Source organism: Nicotiana attenuata, unplaced genomic scaffold (assembly GCF_001879085.1).
Source record: "Nicotiana attenuata strain UT unplaced genomic scaffold, NIATTr2, whole genome shotgun sequence".
NCBI lineage: Eukaryota > Viridiplantae > Streptophyta > Magnoliopsida > Solanales > Solanaceae > Nicotiana > Nicotiana attenuata.
The window spans coordinates 89,741-107,974 of NW_017673834.1; the positions used below are offsets into that span (position 1 = coordinate 89,741).

General features: G+C 39.6%; 2 protein-coding genes across 4 annotated transcripts; one reads left to right on the plus strand and one right to left on the minus strand.

The window, feature by feature from the left end:
* Nucleotides 1-895: 895 nt before the first annotated feature.
* On the plus strand, nucleotides 896-5,668 carry LOC109217407 (BTB/POZ domain-containing protein At3g09030). Of its 3 annotated transcripts, XM_019381646.1 has the most exons (3): nucleotides 896-2,971; nucleotides 4,704-4,761; nucleotides 5,177-5,662. In XM_019381646.1, exon 1 carries the CDS (start codon nucleotides 1,012-1,014, stop codon nucleotides 2,443-2,445), a length of 1,434 nt encoding a protein of 477 aa, XP_019237191.1. In that variant the 5' UTR covers nucleotides 896-1,011; the 3' UTR covers nucleotides 2,446-2,971; nucleotides 4,704-4,761; nucleotides 5,177-5,662. The 3 variants fall into 3 exon arrangements, with proteins under 3 accessions (XP_019237191.1, XP_019237192.1, XP_019237190.1); XM_019381647.1 differs by lacking the exon at nucleotides 4,704-4,761 and having other exon boundaries at nucleotides 5,177-5,668; XM_019381645.1 differs by having other exon boundaries at nucleotides 4,704-5,662.
* Nucleotides 2,922-4,830, minus strand: LOC109217408 (DNA repair protein RAD50-like). The gene is made up of 3 exons (XM_019381648.1): nucleotides 4,635-4,830; nucleotides 4,257-4,435; nucleotides 2,922-4,172 (listed from the first exon to the last, which is right to left on the minus strand). Exons 1-3 carry the CDS (start codon nucleotides 4,807-4,809, stop codon nucleotides 3,810-3,812), a joined length of 717 nt encoding a protein of 238 aa, XP_019237193.1. The 5' UTR covers nucleotides 4,810-4,830; the 3' UTR covers nucleotides 2,922-3,809.
* Nucleotides 5,669-18,234: the final 12,566 nt, after the last annotated feature.

Here is an 18,234-nt window from a genome sequence, read left to right on the forward strand (position 1 = left end):
AATACAAAGGTGACACAAGGGGAGAAGCAGTAGTGGTGGATGGCCCCTTGAAATATATGTAGCTAGTGTTTGGCCATAAATCCCAAATTTATTTTGAAAAATCTGATTTGGGTGAAGTTTGATTTGAAGATGAAAATGTGTTTGGACATACGTTTTCAAAACATATTTTCCAACTTTGTTTTGGAAAAATATGTATATAATTCCCAAGTTTTGGGATTTTGGCATAGCTGATTTTGAGATTTGAGATTTGGAATTTGGCCAAAATATGGGCAAAATTTTTGGCCAAACATGAGTTTTGAAAATAAATTTCAAATCTATTTTGGCAAAACTTATGGCCAAACGGGACCGTAGAAGATGTGAGAAGAAAGAAAGTGAATGCGATGGTTGTGAGAACACAAATTTAACTCCATATATTTTGAATTTGCTAGTGCTTTCAAAATATGTACAATATAGGTTAGGTCAGATAAACTTAAAAACATAGGCTATTTTTTGTTACGATGTGATGTCAAGTGTATTTTCTTGTAATTCTTGTAAAATTGTTCAATTTCAAATAGTACACAAATTAAATCCGTTTCCCCTTATTTCAGAAAACAAACAAATTGTGTTAAAACTCAAAAGAAAAAAAAAAAGAAAAAAAAAAGTAGAGAATGAAATAAAATAATTGAGCAAAAAAATCAAATATTTTGCTTTTAAAAACGAACTGGATATGAGGTATGACTCAAAAATGTCTGCACAAATTATAAAAATCGTCACAACAAGGAATTTGAGCATTTGCATGAATATTTGTAATCCATCAACTAAAAACACGAAGAACAATTATTTATTTATTTAAATTTCTCATACTCCTCGAAGAAACTTCGGGGTCCACCTAATAAAACAAAATTAAAATCAACAATAACCTTCATTTATTTATTTTTTTCGTCCAAAATAATCAAAAGATAAAACTGCACAATTTACAAAGCCTTTCCCCGTTCGGTCAACTGGATCCATCCGATATCTAATTTCCGATCGATGGAGGACGGTACAATCAACGGAGCACGGCGTACAACAATTCAAAGCCAAGTCAGCGACCGTGTGAAGCTCAACGTCGGAGGCAAGCTGTTTGAAACAACAGTATCCACACTTCGCTCCGGTGGACCCGATTCTCTCTTATCCGCCTTATCAAACCGGAATTCCGACGAACCGGTTTTCATCGACCGGGACCCAGAAATCTTCTCGGCTCTCTTAGCTCTTCTCCGGTCTAATCGTCTCCCTTCGACCGCAAAACGATTCTCCAATCAAGAGCTCATCGACGAAGCTGTTTACTACGGAATTGAATCACAGCTCAGATCCGCACTCGCTCCGAGTCAACTCAGCGGAATTGACGCGTCACTCTTTTCGACCATCCGCCCCTCGTCTGACGGCGTTGTAACGGACTTTAACGCCGTTGATTCTGACGGCTCCGTTTGGGTAGCTCATGGGGGGCAGGTTTCGGTTTACGATTGGAGTTTGACCCATACCGAAACTATTCGGACCCATCTTGATTACATCAGCTCGATTCGGAAGGTTGGACCCGATTTGGCGGTTGTTGGGTCTGAATTCGAGTCGGGGCTCCATTTTTATAACTTGGCTAATGGGCGTAGAGTTGGGTCTGTAGAATGGACCGACCCGTCTGACCCGAGAATCTACAAGGCAAAAGTCAACGCCGTTGTTGACTCGCCGGACTCTGTCTTTGCGGCCTTCGAGTGTCAGCATAGAGAGAATTGTGTTTTGAGTATCGACAAGTGTACGATGAAACCGGTTTCAGAGTTGGGAAGGCAATCTGGAAATTCGGCGAAGTCAACGGTCGTCGGAAAGTTGACTTTTTTGCCGGAGATTAATGCATTAGTTGGCGTTTCAGTAACCGCCGGAGCTTTTGGGTATTCGGGTTACGTGCGGTTGTGGGATCCCAGGTCAGGGGACGTTGTGTGGGAGACGAATGAACCCGGGTCGGGTCGGAGCAGCCGGTTTGGTGACTCATTTGCTGACATTGACTTTGACCAGGACGAATTGACCATGTTCAAGATATGTTCAAAGTCTGGTGATTTGGCAGTGGCAGATCTTCGTAAATTGAATGAAGATCCATGGGTATATTTGGAAGAGAAAAATCCATGTATGAGGCATGTTGCAAGTGGTGGAAGCAATATTTTACTTCACTGTTATAGAAAGCAGGTGTTTGTCGGAAGAGGGGGAGAATTGGAGGTTTGGTCAAGAATGGTGGAGAAAGAAAGTGATGTTGAGAGGGAAAGGGTGTTGCATGGAGGGTTGTATAGGAGGAATTATATGGATAAAGTGGAGGATGCTGAAAGAGGGATCATAAAGAAGATTGAGGGAGCTGGTGATAGGCTGTTTGTTACTAGAGAAGATGTTGAGGGTATCGAGGTGTGGCAAAGTTCTCAGTTTTCTGGTGCTGTTTTAAATTTGTGATCGTCTAGAGCTGTGAGCTTTGCATCCTGTGTGAGCTCACATTGCTGGTTTCATGTCCGAATAGAGGAGAGGCTTGCAATAGCTTGACGCTTATAGTAAAGCTAGAAGCCAACTTGAGCCAGTTTGAGATTGAGCGTAGTAGTTGTTGTTGTTGTATTGTTTTGAGATGTCTGAACTGCAATATACAGTGATCATCAATGGATTGCAGTAGGTTGACGGCCAGAGTAAAGTTAGAAGCCAACCCGAACTAGTTTGACTTTGAGCACAGTTGTTGTTGTATCTTTTTTAGCTGTCCGACTGCAGCTTGCAATGATCATCAACGAAATGACTTGCGTATTTGGTGATTGCTTTTGGATGTCATGTTGATCAATAAAGAAACAATGTGCAAAGGTCAGTATGATTATGATAATGAACTGAGATTGGATTCTTGGTGACCCCTTTAGGACACGATGTTGATCATCAAGAACAATGTATAGTTTATCGAGAAAGAATGATATCCAAGGGTTTTAAAATAGTTGTATCACAGGTATGCCTCTAACTTTCGCACTTGCAGTTTGTTTTCATGACTTAACTTTGGTTGCTAAATTTCTGTATCATTTGGTTTGCCACATGTACCCACAAGCTTGTAAATTTTTTCCTTAGTTTCATGCAAAATTCCACTTTAACAAGATTCATATTCTATTTTTTAGAAAACAAGGTGCAAAGGAGATTTGTAAGCATTGTATTCTTTGTTTCAGTTGCTAATGATGGTTCATTTCAACACAGAATAACTCTTTTAGTATGTACGTCCTGTCAAATTAGAATGGTCCCTATTCCTTTTATTTTTACTTGTCAAACTCTCTAGTAGGTGGTTATTTTTCTTTTCTCTAAGCAAGTATTAAACCGATAAGCATGTTAACAGTTTGCTCTTGCCTTTTGCTGTAATTTAAGTGCTGGAGGCAACTTCCTGGGGTTATGTGGTGGAGTTGTTATATTATTAGGCCAGCAAAGGGATGCCTTAAGCATATCAGAAACCATTTCGTGTTAATCATAATATCCTGTTAAAAAAAGCTATATGCGAACAGTGAAATTTTAATAAAGACACTGAATCCAGGGTCACTTGAATGAAGAAATAAGTGCTACCATAATTAAGAAAATCAAATATAAGCTTAATTAATCACAAAATTGAAATCCCAAGACTATGGGAGGGGTAAGCGCTAGGCTGAGTGGCTGACCCCCCAGGGATCCCAAACATTAGAGAAAACACAAAAGAAAGAAAATCCCCTCCTAGAAAGTCCAAGGTTTCTAAGGACAGACAGTTATAATAGAAAAAAAACAGAACTAGATGACTGAAGAGGAAATTGCTGGTGTTTTCGAACACCTTTCTATCTGTAGGAGAAGCTCCTAGCCTGACTGACCATTGGGAAACATGAATAACAGAAATGAAACAAAAAGAGAAGGGGATTCAAGCCTCGCAACATAGCTGAATCAAAGTAAAATAAATCTTTAACTGACAAGTTAAAACAACATGGCATGTCTAAATATATGTATATAGGCTGGTACAGTGAAAGAACCACCTTTTTATCTTGTAAATCCTTATCAAGATGTGCTAATCGTAGGTTTATATGATTCATTAAATTCAATGCGACATCATCACTGAGCGGCCCACTTGGAACAGCACCTAAGTTATGTCTGCCAAAAAGCTTCCTGATAGTGACGTCTCTTTCATTCTTTAACACCGCAAGAGCCTAAGGCACAAAAATCAAAAAGAAAGTGAAAGCAAGATGCGAGAACTTTAAGAAATCAACCAGCACATAGGCCGAGGAAATTACTTCAGCCTCAGCTTGAAGCTTGCTGATCTCCACGATATAGTCTGTCATGGACTGCTTAAGAAGGGAACTCTTTGTCTCTGAGTCATTCATTTCCCTCTCCAACTTGCTAATTTTCGATTCCAGAAGCGCTATCCTTTCATCAAACTTTGTTTTCCATTCACTCAGCTCTTCATCAGTGTCTAGTAATTCAAAAGTGAAAATATTTGAAGATATCAATTTTTACAAAAAGTACTTCAGTGGATAAACATGCACACATACACCAAATAAGAATTTACTTTAGGATATAAACAACATGAATTATGTTCAGCTTGATGTCTAATATGTTATGTGCATCACTTTGTGCCGAAAGAATAAATATATATATTCCTTTTAGTAAACCTTCATTCTCCTCTGCAAGTGCTGCATACTGTTTTTCCTGTTCCTTGAACAATGTTTTCCTTTCAGCAGTTTTGGTGGCTATCTCTCGCTGCAATTGATGAAGGTCCTTTAAAGTTGCTTCAGTATGGTGGGTCTTACTCTCTAGAGTCCGAATCTCTTTTTCAAGCTCCTCCATCTGACTTTTCAGTGACTCGGTTTTCTCTTTATCTTGGGCAATGCAGCTAGATTAAAAGACAAGATCAAATTACTATCGTTTTAAAATGTAGCATTCGTTTAACTAGTGCAGTCTTCAACTAAAGTCAAAAACCGTATTGATATCAGAATTACAGGTTCACATTGCTCTGTGGTTAGAGAATAACTATGATCAAAACAACATGGTATTAATATCTGGAAAATATAAGTGTGTATGTACATTTAGAAGCAACAACAAATCTCAAAACCAAGATTAAGCATTAAAGAAAACTTGAGTCAAAAGCTTTTACGCTGGCTCTCTACAATCCTTCTTGTTTCTAGTTGCATAGCTCAAAAGTTTTCACATACAGGAACAACGGTTAATAAGGAGAAGAATCTATCTGTTCACAGCAGAGTAAGAGGGGGAGCAGGGAGCTGAAAGACAGAAGCAAAGTTTTGACATATATAACAAGCAGAAGTATTTCTGTTCATTGGAAATCTTTTTATGGAGTGGACGGCAGTATCAATATATGAAGATGGTGGTGCAGGTGCTTATTAACAAAAGATCTGCCAAATGGCATTTCCAGAAGTGGGGACTGATCTCGATAACTTATCAAACATGCTCACAATGAATTCCTCTTGGTTTCTAGAATAGGAAATTTCTCTTGAAATTATGACAAAATGGGGTGAATTTATATTCGTTTTGCTAAATTATTAAGTGATAGCTTGTAGAAGTTTGGACAAGTGCCTGAGTGAATAAAAAGGAGAAGAGAGGGAAAAAACACATATATATTTCAATAGAGGTCTGTAAGCAGCTCTGAAGATTTTCCAGTTTCAACTTATATGTCTTTATTTCTTGAGCTTGATCCTTGTGAAGCTTTTTAATAACCTCCAACGCCTTTGTGTATCTAAACAAACAGTAAAAATAAACTTACAGAAGGAAAAATGTAAAGTTACCGTGCCAATTAGGTCGATATCCCAAGGACTAAACAACTCTGAACATTGACAGAGAGATGCAGTTATATATATCTTGACAGACTTAAGCATTATATTGTGGACAAGTTATGACTTCTCTCTCATAGTTGTGGAAGGGAGAAGGTCAGAGTTAGAGGTAAAGGATCCCATGATACCTGAAAAGAGTAAGTGGAAGCGTACGTGCAATCAATACTCAAGACTCAGGAGGGCAAAATGCTTTTCTTTATTTATTTGCAAATGATCTTCCCAATCAACGCACTAAACGGGAAAGAATAGCTTTTGAAATAGTGAAAATTAAGGAAAAGAGTGAAGGAAATAAAAAGGATAGTGTTGTGAGTATACTCATTTATTGCTGTTTATTTCGAGAACCTCTCAGATAGAACAAAAAGGTGATATGATTCAGTTGCAAATGCATTAATAATTTTTTTTAAATGAAGTGAGTGGAATATCATTGAAGGGGAGCCTTGGCGATAAAGTTGCTCATATGATCAGGAGGTCACGGGTTCGAGCTGTGAAAACAAATTCTTGCAGAAATGCATGGTAAAGTTGCGTACAATAGACCCTTGTGGTTCGACCCTTTCCCGGACCCCGCGTATATTGGGAGCTTAGTGCAGCGGGCTCCCCTTTCTTTTGAAGTAAGGGGAATATCATTAACAGTAAACATCAAGAAGATGCATAGGTTACAAAAGAAAAGAAAATATCAGCCCATGAATATAGAAAAATAAATCTATTATAAGACTAAAGAGCTGATAAATTCCAAAAAAGAGTTAGGGTTATATACATGGGTAAGATTAACCCAGCTAAAAAGATTAACCAAACATTTGACCTTGGCCCATGAGTGTATAGTTGGCAGTTGAATGGCATCAAAGCATTTTTGATTCCCTTGTGACCATATGCACCACGAGATACAAGTAGGAACCATAGACCATAACCTTATGATGGACTTCTCAACTTTCCAGGAATTCCAGCTCGCAAAGGCCTCCCGGACCCTGGATCGCATAGACCATGCCAGTCCAAAAAGTGTTAGAAACATGTTCCAAATGTCTGTTGCAAGTGGGTCGTGAAGAAACAAGTGATTGATTGTTTCAGAATTGCAAAGGCACATGTGACATCTGTTAGCTAGTTGAAAATTCATCCTCTGCATCAATACGTTAATAAATTGTTAATGTCCTATTACTGTCAGACCATTAGTTACCGGAAGCTGTGCATCAATTGCTCTTTTCATGTTTTATTTTTTGTAAAAATTCTAAATGCCCCGATTCTTGTCTGAACCCTCGTATGTTTGTGGTGTCGATGTGTTGATATTAGGATATGATAAAGTGAATTTTGTAGTTTGCTGTGATTTGGTTGACAGACCTGTCACTTAATGCATTCAGAATCTAATGTTAGTGGAGCCAATAAGAGGATTTTTGTACAAGGAACAACTTTAACATTAATTATCCTGATACACTTGAGGAGCAGAATTCTGAATGCCTTAACTTTAAATTGTGTAGTTAGTAGTAATCTTCTATATGCTTTTATAATATCATACTTTTGCAATGTAATTTTCTACCTTTCCCTTTCCCTTTCTTTCGTCCACCCCACATGTAAAAAGGTAAAAAGAAAAAGTAAGGCTTTATTCCAACACAGTAAATATTAAAGTTGAAATCTTTTTGGAGGAAAAACTTTATGATCTCTTGGGAATAAGATTCAAGTTTACAAGATCTAAATTTCCAAATGGTGTTATTTTTATCAACAAAGACATACTACTTATCATTACTAAGACTATTTGATTGTTGGATAATTTGGTTAGCTATCTGGTAAACTACCATGTATTACTAATTTATATCTAATGCTAAGCAGGAAAGACAAACGATTCTACTTAAAAAACAATCAGGGTACTACTGTATTAAGTGCACAACTCTTTTAAAAACATAAATTACAATCCGTATATTATTAAATCAGTAACTTTTAATTTCAGAGTTTTTTTAGTTATCCATACTAATTTTGAAACTTATTTACCTTCACTATTGAAGTTTTAACTTAATTACAAGTCCATATGTAAGCACGTAATTTTTGACCCGCGCAGCTTTTAAAAGTAGTTGTAACGACCCGGTCCTTCGTTCTGAGAGTTATAGCCACATTTCCCCCATCTATGCTTATTTATATGTTGTTCAGCTGTGTTCAGTTGTATCGAGTTGGTAGGTTTGGGTTCGGAGTAGTTTTGGAGTGAAATGAACACTTAGTCTCTTAATTAGAAAGCTAAGTCAGAAAGGTCAACCGGAAGTTGACTTATGAGTAAACGAATTCGGATTTGGATTTTCATGATTCGATTAGCTTCCTTGGGTGATTTTAGAATTAGGAGTGTGTCCGGAATATAATTTGGAGGTCCGTGGTAGAATTAGGCTTGAATTGGCAAAAGTTGGAAGTTTAAAAGTCGTAGGCTTGAATTCGAGGTTGATTTGGTGTTTTGGTGTTGTTTTGGGTGTTCCGGAGGTTCGACTAAGTTCGGGTAGTGATACATGACTTGTTGGAAATATTGGTTGAGGTCCCGAGGGCCTCGGGTGTGTTTCGGATAGGTTTGGGTTGTGTTGCGCTCGTTTTTCTTATGTTTCGACGTCGTTTCTTCAAGCATAAATGATATCATATTGAACAAATGAGCTCCGATTTCATTTTTGATTGAAGCATTAGATCTGTATCGTAATTACGGATCTGTAGCAAAAAGAATCGTCGAATTTGGACATCGTATGAGGATTTTATGGTCATTTTACTAAAAATTAGGTTGCCAGATTTTTCAGAGTAATTACGAATTTGCCACTAGCAGCGTATTTAAAAATCTGCACTATTTGCAAATATTAAAACCTACATATCTCCTTCATTATAAGGTCAAATTGAGTGATTCAAAAGCCTAACTTGACTAGAATTTCACAAGGAATCCATTGGAGGCATAAAATATGAGTTTCGGGATCGTTTGGCTCAAGAAACAAGGCAGAATAGCTGGTAGAAAAATATACAAAACTAGGATTTGTTCATTCGGTCATATTTTGAGTTGGGGAGCTCGGATTTGGGCGATTTTGGAGGCGAATTTCATCATATGGATTGGGGTAAGTGTTCTCTACTCGATTTTGATTATAATTTATGAATCCATCTTCATTTTTTGGATTTAATTGATGATTTCAAAGTGAAATTGAGGGAGGTAGGCTTTGAGTTTTGGAGAGTTTTAACTCAGGATTTGAGGGACCAAACGGTGTCCGATTTTGACAAATTTTATATGGTTAGACTCGGGAGAGGACGAGGATTATTATTCTGCCAATTTTTGACTGATTTTGAGACGTGGGCTCGGGGGCCGGGTTTTGGCCGATTTCGGATTTTTGGCATGTTTATGTAGTTTTTATTGTGTAATTCGATTCTTTAGACTATGTCGATAGTAGTATTCTGATTCTGGTTATATTCGAAGCTTTTGGAGACCGAGTCTAGGGACGAGGACATCCCGGAGTAGGATTTTACGTTGTTGAGGTAAGTAACAGTTTTAACTCCGGCTTTGAGGGTATAAACCCGGAGAAATTGATATCATGTGATTGTTTGGTGGTGATACCCACACTAGGTGACGGGCGTGTGGGTGTACACCGCGAGGGATTGAGACTTGGTCCGTCCCGTGAGGCCAGGCCTAAAAGCTATTATCTGTGGTTATGTGTTTACTTGTTGTTGAACTTGTTTGCCTTCATGTTAGAGATCATGTTTAGGTTTTATTCATGCTCACATTATTTGTACTCAGTCATAGAAATTATTGTACATGTTTACCTCAGTCTCTATTATTTGCTAATATGCTGTGATACTTGAGGTGGGTTGTGTTCCCTTATTTGTTGATGATGGTGAGGCTAGTGAGGTACATGACTGAGTGAGGCCGAGGGCCTGGTTGTGAGGATATTAATACCATAGCGCGTGAGTTGTCCGCGTAGCACGTGAGTTGACCGTGCGGGTCCAGGTATTGATACCATAGCGCGTGAGTTGTCCGCGTAGCACGTGAGTTGACCGTGCGGATCCAGGTATTGATATGGTGGCATGTGAGTTGTCCTTGCTTAGCGCTTGGGATATGGGAGCCCCTCCAGAGTCTGTACACACCCCCAGTGAGCACAGAGTGTTGAGTGTTGAGTGCTGAGTGCGAGTGCTGAGTGATGGAGTGACATTGTTGTGAGGTTGCAATTATTTTTGCTGTTGCTGCATTTATCTGTTAAATTTCTTTGTGGCATTTACTGAGTTATGGAATTTAGCTGTTTATTCCTGTTATTTTTAAAATTGTGAAAAATAAATAATTGGACTATTTTGCTCAGCTCGTCACTACTGCTCAGTTCCTTAGTTATTTCTGTTACTACTGAGGTGGTTGTACTCATACTACACCCTACACTTTATGTGCAGATCCACGTGAGTTAGAGCGCGACGATCGTTGGGTTTAGGCCGGCTATCTGTGGAGATTGCAAGGTAGCTACTAGTGTTCGCAGGACCTTGTTACTCATCTTGTCATTTCTTGTTTTGGACAGTTAGACAGTTTATATATCTTAGTTTATAGTTTTAGACGCTCATGACTTAGTGACACCCCGATGTTTAGGACTCGTTTTCGTATTTTATATTATTTATATTTAGAGTTGGTTTAATTTATCAGGAATTAAATTATTGGAAATATTTTATTAAATTCTTATAATCAAATTAGTTGTTATATTTTGGGAATAGGCTTGCCTTGTAACACGATAGGCGCCATCACGACCATGATTAGATGTTGGGTCTGTTGATACCCAATTTTTCCCTAAGTATTTTATGTACTCAAAATATCCTCAAAATAGCATATACATGCATATATAAGCATTCCCAAGAGTTTTGGTATTTTTTCTTATTTTAAATCAATTTATTGTCTATTTTAACAGTACAAAATTCAATAATTATTCCCAAAATTATCATTTTTGTGAATAACTTATTTTATTCTCATATTTACACCAAATATAATTAAGGTAATTTTTTGTATATTTTTACAAATTTGTTTGGTATTCTAAAAGCTAATTGCATATAAAGGCAATTATAGCCTATTTTACGATTAATAGTGTTTTATAATTGTAAAATTAGATCTAATATTTTTAAATTAATATATATGTATTATTAATTGGTTCAGCATCTTCAATTTTCTTTTAAAATCATTTTCACTATTTTTATAAAATAACAGGGGAAAAACTGGCTATTTCAATTTTGGCCACATTTCATTTCAATTATAGCCTCAGTTTCATTTTAATCTTAAACCCAATTGGCCCCAATCCTAATGCCCAATTGGGCCAGCCCAATTCCAATTTAACCCAACCCCTGACCCATTAAACTAAACCCGCCCGGGATCCCTTTAAATCCAGGCCGTTGATCCTTTTGATCAACGGCCACAAATAACCCTTTCCTTTTTAATTCCAAACGACCTAACCCTAACCCTCATTTCTCTCAGACAGCCGCGCCCAAACTCTCTCCTTCTCTCAAACGCTCCCTAGAACTCGTAACCCTAATCGCCTCCGCCGTCTTCTCCGAGCGATCTCATCGGGGTCCATGGCTTCTCCGGCCATGGACATCCTGTGCTTACCTTCCTTTCCCCCAAACCGTGGTTGTTCGAGATTTCGAGATTTCGAGGCCTGACCTCGATAAAGTCCGTTCAGATCGTTGTAGATCTGTGGTTCTATGGCTTCTCCGGCCATGTCCCGGCGTGTTCGAGCTTTAAGAGCCTAGCTATGGCTCAGATCTGTTCGAGACCAGACCCTTTCCACGCCTTCTCATTTCTAGGGTTTCTGAGAAACCCTAAACTATTCGAGGTTCTTTCTTTGTTTATTTGCCTAGATCTGTGTTGAACCTATGCTATATTTGACGTTTTGAGTGTTTTCCCCAAATTTCCTTTTCAAAATCGTTGGTTTTTCAAAATTAGGGTTTCTGAAAGTCTTTCGATTCTTGTTGTTCTTTTCTTTTAGATGTTTGTCTGTATTATGCTCGTATGTTTTCCTCCTCTATTACGCATGTATTCTTCTGCATTCTTTACTTCTATACCGGTATGTTTCAATTAGTTTATACGCCCCAAGAACAATGTGTTTAATTCTGTCCACATGTTTCTAGCATATTATAATGTGTTTCCCCTTCTCTTACAGTCCAACATTTAAATAATCTGTGCAGTTGTTTGTTTGTTGTGAATATGATGCTTTATGAATTCCCTTACCCCTTTTACCCCTTTGTATGTGAGTTTATTGTTCAGGGCATAGCAGCATCCCAATATTGCTGTCTATGATCCTGAACTGGGTTCATTGAACTCCTTAACTCAATCAATTCCCACTTCCCATTCTCCCCATTATGTGCTTGAGCCTTGACTTAGGTCTGATAGTGTCCTAATCACTATCCAGACCTTTGTCTGACCATCAAAAGGTCTGCTCCTAACTTGTTCATATAGCAAGTGGTCAGGGGTGTGCCAGCCTACCTTATGGCTAGGTATGACCACCACCTGTCATGGCCCCCTAATTCCCTTTCATTTTGCATTTACTCCTAGTTATAAGTTCTGCCCCTCTCTTGCAAGCCATGCTTTGGGACCCCTGAGCTCCCTCTGAACTTGGATGCCTGAGGGCTGGCTATTCCACACTGCACCATCCTGTTCATAATGGCATCCTGGGTGTAAGCAATGCCTGGAATCCCTGAGGTTCCTTGAAACTTTGAAACACCCTGGATAATAAGAAGGCTTTGGAGATCTGGACCCCGGAGTTGGTTAAATACATATTATTGGACATTAAGATTGAATTAGGCTGCTTGGATTTAGCTGTTAGTTTTTGATGTACTTTTATTATTTCGGTTGATTCATTGGGTTGTAATAACTTGTATAGAACTCGGGGAATCTAGTAAAAGAGTGTGGGAGGGGTTTTACTTTCTTGCATCAATAAAGGGTAGATATCATGACTTTAGGACTTTAATTTTTTCACTAGAAATACTGCACATAAGATGGTTCGATGTTTCTGATTCAAGTCACCTAGATACCATGCCTATAGGGTTTAACGTTTAATTATGATATAAGTCATCTAGAAATCCTGCTTATAGGACCTTAACGTTCATGTAATCAGTGCATATAGAAATCATGCCTATAGGGAATGCATATGCATTAGGCAAACTGTAGGGTAATTAAATAATTACCTCTTCTTACCAGTTCTTAACAGACTTTTTAAAATCAGATATAGGTATCATAGGATTCCGCATCAAGTTCGTCCGATTCTTCTTAAGCAATAACAATCTGTTAACTGGTCTCTAATGTCTTAATGTTTTCAGCCTCAATCTTTTGACAAAACTCTTTTGAATCAGTATACATTTGAGTTCTTCAAATCAGCACCTCTTCTGAAATGGTTTCTTTCTAAAATTCTGCCTAAACATTTTCCAACTAAGTTTTGGTCTTCCTGAAATTGTCTTTAAAACAGTTCTGCAGTTTACTCTTTCCTTAAGTATTTCTGACTCTGGAACTCCTTTTATGGTTTATACTCATGATTCTCTTAAAACTTATTTCTAAACTGACTGCAGTCTGTACTTTTCGGCATTAGACTACTTTTCTAGAACCAGTACTTTCTAAATCACTCGCTTAAAATACCTTAAGTTCTGACAATTGGATCCAAGTTGCCTAATGTGGGCTTCCTGTCTAAATGTATGTATTGAACCAGTCCGCTCGCTGCTTAATTTTTAATTTTAAAGACCAAACCAGTATGTGTAAAGACATGCTAAACTATATGTTATCTGATTTACGGGGTTTATGTGAGCCTTACCTGTTTGTCTGTTCATTCCCCCTACTTGTTACTTGTTTTTGAATGTCGATTAGAATTTTTGTCCTTTAAACTCCATAAAGGCCCCCCATCCCTTTCTTCCCCTTTTAGGATTAGAAGTCCTAATGCCCCGGGACTGATAGCTTGGGACGGGTAATAGCATACAATAGGCAAACGATACCATTTCGCGCTCCAATACCTTAACGGGGTGGGAAAGGGTAGACATGGAGATGATGATTACACGATAACACTATGCGTACAATTGAGTACCAGTGTTGTGCGAATGATCCATGTAATATATAAACCTAGGACCCCCCCCCTCCCTCTTTATTAGTTTAACAATTTTCTGAATCTTAAAAAGCTGTTGCACTTTCGACTTCTGTTTTTCACATAATTTTCAGATTGTTCGCACTAAGTACTTGACTTCTTCCTACTTGCACTTTTAACTAAACTGCTCCTTCCCTAAAATTCAGCACTTTTTTTAACCTTTTGTGCTCCTTATTTGTAATAGTTTTCTCGTATTTGCAATGCTTGCTTGTTTACTTGTTTGTTTGCATTCAAAGTCACAATTGTAGCATTGCCGGGAACCACACTAGTGGATCTTGAGGGGTGCCTAACACCTTCCCCTCGAGATAATTTCTAGCCCTTACCCAAACTCTGGTTCTTCATCTCAAATTCTTTCTTAAAGTGTCCTAATGCACTATAATTATTAGGTGGCGACTCTTCAAACTAAAAAACCCAATTCTCGTAAGGGAATAGAGTTGTCCTCCCGAATGTCATCTACCCGATTCCAAACTCCGTTTTGGAAGAAAAAGGGGGCATCGACAGCATGGAGACTCTGCTGGGGACTCTTTAGGCTTTTACCATTTCATGTTATATGTGACTTTATTGTTTTCTTTTATTGCTTTTGTTTAATGCCTTTATTCGAAACTGACTTATTTCTTTTGTTTCTTTTTCTTTAATTACTTTCATTTACCGCTTTCCATCAATACCGTTGTAATTTTTGAGCAATTATTTTAAACATTTATTGTATGAACGTGAAAATACATGTCAATTTATTTCATTCTTGTAAACTGCATCTTCAACATCATATTCCACTCGTGCCAAACAAATACTATAGCAACGCTTATAATGAGTAGTTGCGCTCTTCCAATACTATCACCCCCTAAATTTGGCAAAGGCATATTTGCGGTAAAACCAGTCGATCAGCGGTGCAGTCGACGGTTCCGTGCCTTCCCCTCTTGAGTTGTCCGCTCAAGGGTACCTGTCTAATACCCCAATAGAAACCTTACTCCGTTTAAACTGTACATGCATCATGGTCAAACCTAGCCGAGTCAATTATGTTGTCCACATAATGACTCATTAGGATAGCCTTATCCAAAATCCATCGGGTTTCCTTGAAACCCAAACGGACACCTCCATGTTTTGTGCATTTATTTGGAGAACCAAATGCTTGCTATGCTAATTATTGGTATAAATAGTCGAGTCTGGTGGGGTGAGGGCCTAACGCTTTGTTTTGCAGAAAATGGAGAACAAGATCCCCGACTTCGGTATGGTCAGTATACCCTCACTCTTGCTGACCTGGTGGAGGAATATCCCATCAAATGACCAAATCAATGAATGGAAAGAGAGGGTCATCAAGGCTAGCGAAAAACTGGAATATCTGGAATACAATCTGCTGGAATTGGAAGGAAAAGTAAGAAAAAGAGTCACCGACTGCCAGAACGCTGAGGGAAACGAAGGAGAACGCCTGGCAAAGGCATTTTTACTGGTGAACCTACGCGAGCTGGAGGATTTGATCAACGAAGATGCCAAATCTGGGGAAGGTCCCTCTGGGACCAAGTAGTTAGGAATCCTTTTATTCTTTATTTTTATGTAATAAGGCCAAAGGCCAATAGTGACATTTTACTTTCTATTATTTAGAGTCGTTTTGGATTCGTCTTATTTTTATAAATAAAATGAGGCATTTAGCATTATAAGTTCTTCAAAACTATTTGACGCTAGGCCTACCTCGGGCACAACGAGGCACCAAAGTTAGGACGCGATTTATATTCTTGCACAATGTGTTTAAATACTGCAATATTTTTTCCTCATAACCCGCACTAACTTGTTACCTTTTTTGTTTTTCTTTTATTTCTTATTCCCTCCCCAAAGGTTAGTTCGTGCATTCTGGCACCATCAGCATACTCCACAAGATCCAAGGGCCCTCCACCGCCTCCTCCTCTAAGTCCTGTCCGGAACAAGAACAAAGGAAAAATGGAATACACAAGTGCTAGAAAGGATATTGAAAGAGAGGAAACTTCTCAGGGTACCCCAATTGCTAAGGGAACTGCTGCTCATCTTGAACAAAAATTGCTGAAATTCCAGGAAGAGTTGGACCAAGTTCGGAACTTGGCAAGCCTATCATTCTCTCTTGCTGCTCCTGATGTCAACACCCAGAATCCCGCACCTCCACAAAACACCCTGCAACCACAAATACAGCCTGCTCACGTCCAAACCTGCAACACATGCAACAACACTCCATTGCTCATTCCCGAGCCACCAAACACCATAAACGACCACCTCCATAACACTCCTATCTTTGTGGAAACTGTACCTCACTACACCCAACCGATCTCAAATGCACCTGAGTCTGATGACAAAGACTCCCTCATCAGTAACTTGGCAGCCGAGCTCAAGAAGTTAACCAGCCGGGTCCAGGGTGTCGAAGGTAGCAAAGGCATTGAGGGGCTGAACTATGAAGACTTGTGCATTCAACCAGATGTTGAACTTCCGGAGGGGTACAAACCTCCCAAGTTCGAAATGTTTGATGGATCCGGAGATCCCAGAGTTCACCTGAGGACCTATTGCGACAAGTTAGTTGGGGTTGGAAAAGATGAGAAAATCCGCATGAAGCTCTTCATGAGGAGCTTGAAGGGAGATGCACTATCCTGGTATATCAGTCAGGACCCCAGGAAATGGACGAGTTGGGTAAGCATGGCATCGAACTTCATGGATAGATTCCAGTTCAATACCGAGAACGCCCCGGATGTGTTCTACATACAGAATTTGAAGAAGAAGCCCACCGAAACATTCCGCGAGTATGCTACTCGTTGGAGGTCAGAAGCTGCCAAGGTCAGGCCGGCCCTGGAAGAAGAACAAATGAATAGGTTCTTCGTCCGAGCTCAGGATCCCCAATATTATGAAAGGTTGATGTTGATCGAGGGTCAAAAGTTCTCTAACATCATCAAACTTGGAGAAAGGATTGAAGAGGGCATCAAGAATGGTATGGTAACAAATCTTGAAGCATTGCAAGCCACCAATAAAGCTTTACAAACTGGTGGCGCTTCCAAGAAGAAAGATGTAAGTGCCGTGATGATCGCACAGGGAGCCAAGTCACCACCAAAATACTACACCTACCCATCACCTCCACTTACATATCGGCCTATCCCAAATTACCAAGCACCCGCACCTTCCTATCCACCTCCCATTTACCAGTCCTCTACACCTCTCACATATCAACCCACTTTACCCAGATACTCTCAACCAGCACCTGTTTACCAAGCTTATAACACTCAACCTTCTCACTACCAGTCACCACCCACTCGCTAAAATTTTCCAAGGCCCAGACCAAATTTCGGCCAAAAACCTCCCAGATAATACACAGCCATCGCAGAACCAATTGACCAGCTATATGAAAGACTTAAAGCCGCCGGTTACGTCACTCCCATCCCAGCCAAAGCTCTAGAAAATCCCTTCCAGTGGGTCAACCCCAACAAGACCTGTGCGTATCACTCCGGCATGAAAGGACATACCCTTGACGAGTGTCGTTCATTGAAAGATAAGATTCAGACCCTGATCGACAACAAGGTCATCGTAGCAAAGGAGCCTGCTCCTAATGTCCGCAACAACCCTCTGCCTGACCACAAAGGTGGAGACGTTCATATGATTGAGGTCGAGGATGATTGGGACCCTAAAGGGTCGATAGTTTGATTGCTGAAGGCGATGAACCAAAGAAGCCGGCAGTTACCCTCAACCCAATTATTGTACAGAATCAGCCCTCCAAGGACGACAAAGTAAATATGTCTGTACCACTTGAATTGAAGCGCCTCCTTCTGCAAAGGCGTCTGGGCCGATCGAGATTGAATTTGGGGTTCCAAAGACACCTACACCCTTTGAAGTTGCTGTGTTACCACCAAGGGTGCCTATTCCGGTAGCAATGACTGACGTAACACCGTTCCACTCAAACGCCATAACCTGGGATTACACTACGGAAGCTAGGAGGAAAGGAAAGACAAAGACAGGAGAAGCGATTGCCGCACAAGGAATGACTAAAACAGGGAGGTTCTACACCCCAGAACACCTAGCCGAATCCAGTAAGCAAGCTCCGGGACGTCCCATTGAGACTGGGCCCGACGACCTTTGGAGGAAAATATAGGCTAAAGGAATATTCGATCGCTGAACAGTTGAACAAAACGCCGGCACAGATATCTATCCTGACCCTGCTGCAAAGTTCAGACGCTCACAAGAATGCCCTAATGAAGATACTGAGCGAAGCCTATGTGCCCAGCAATATAACCGGGGGTGAGATGGCGAATATGGTGGGGCAAGTGTTGGAAAGCCATAAAATAACCTTCCATGAAGACGAGTTGCCACCAGAAGGTTTGAGCCACAACAAGGCACTGCACATCACCGTA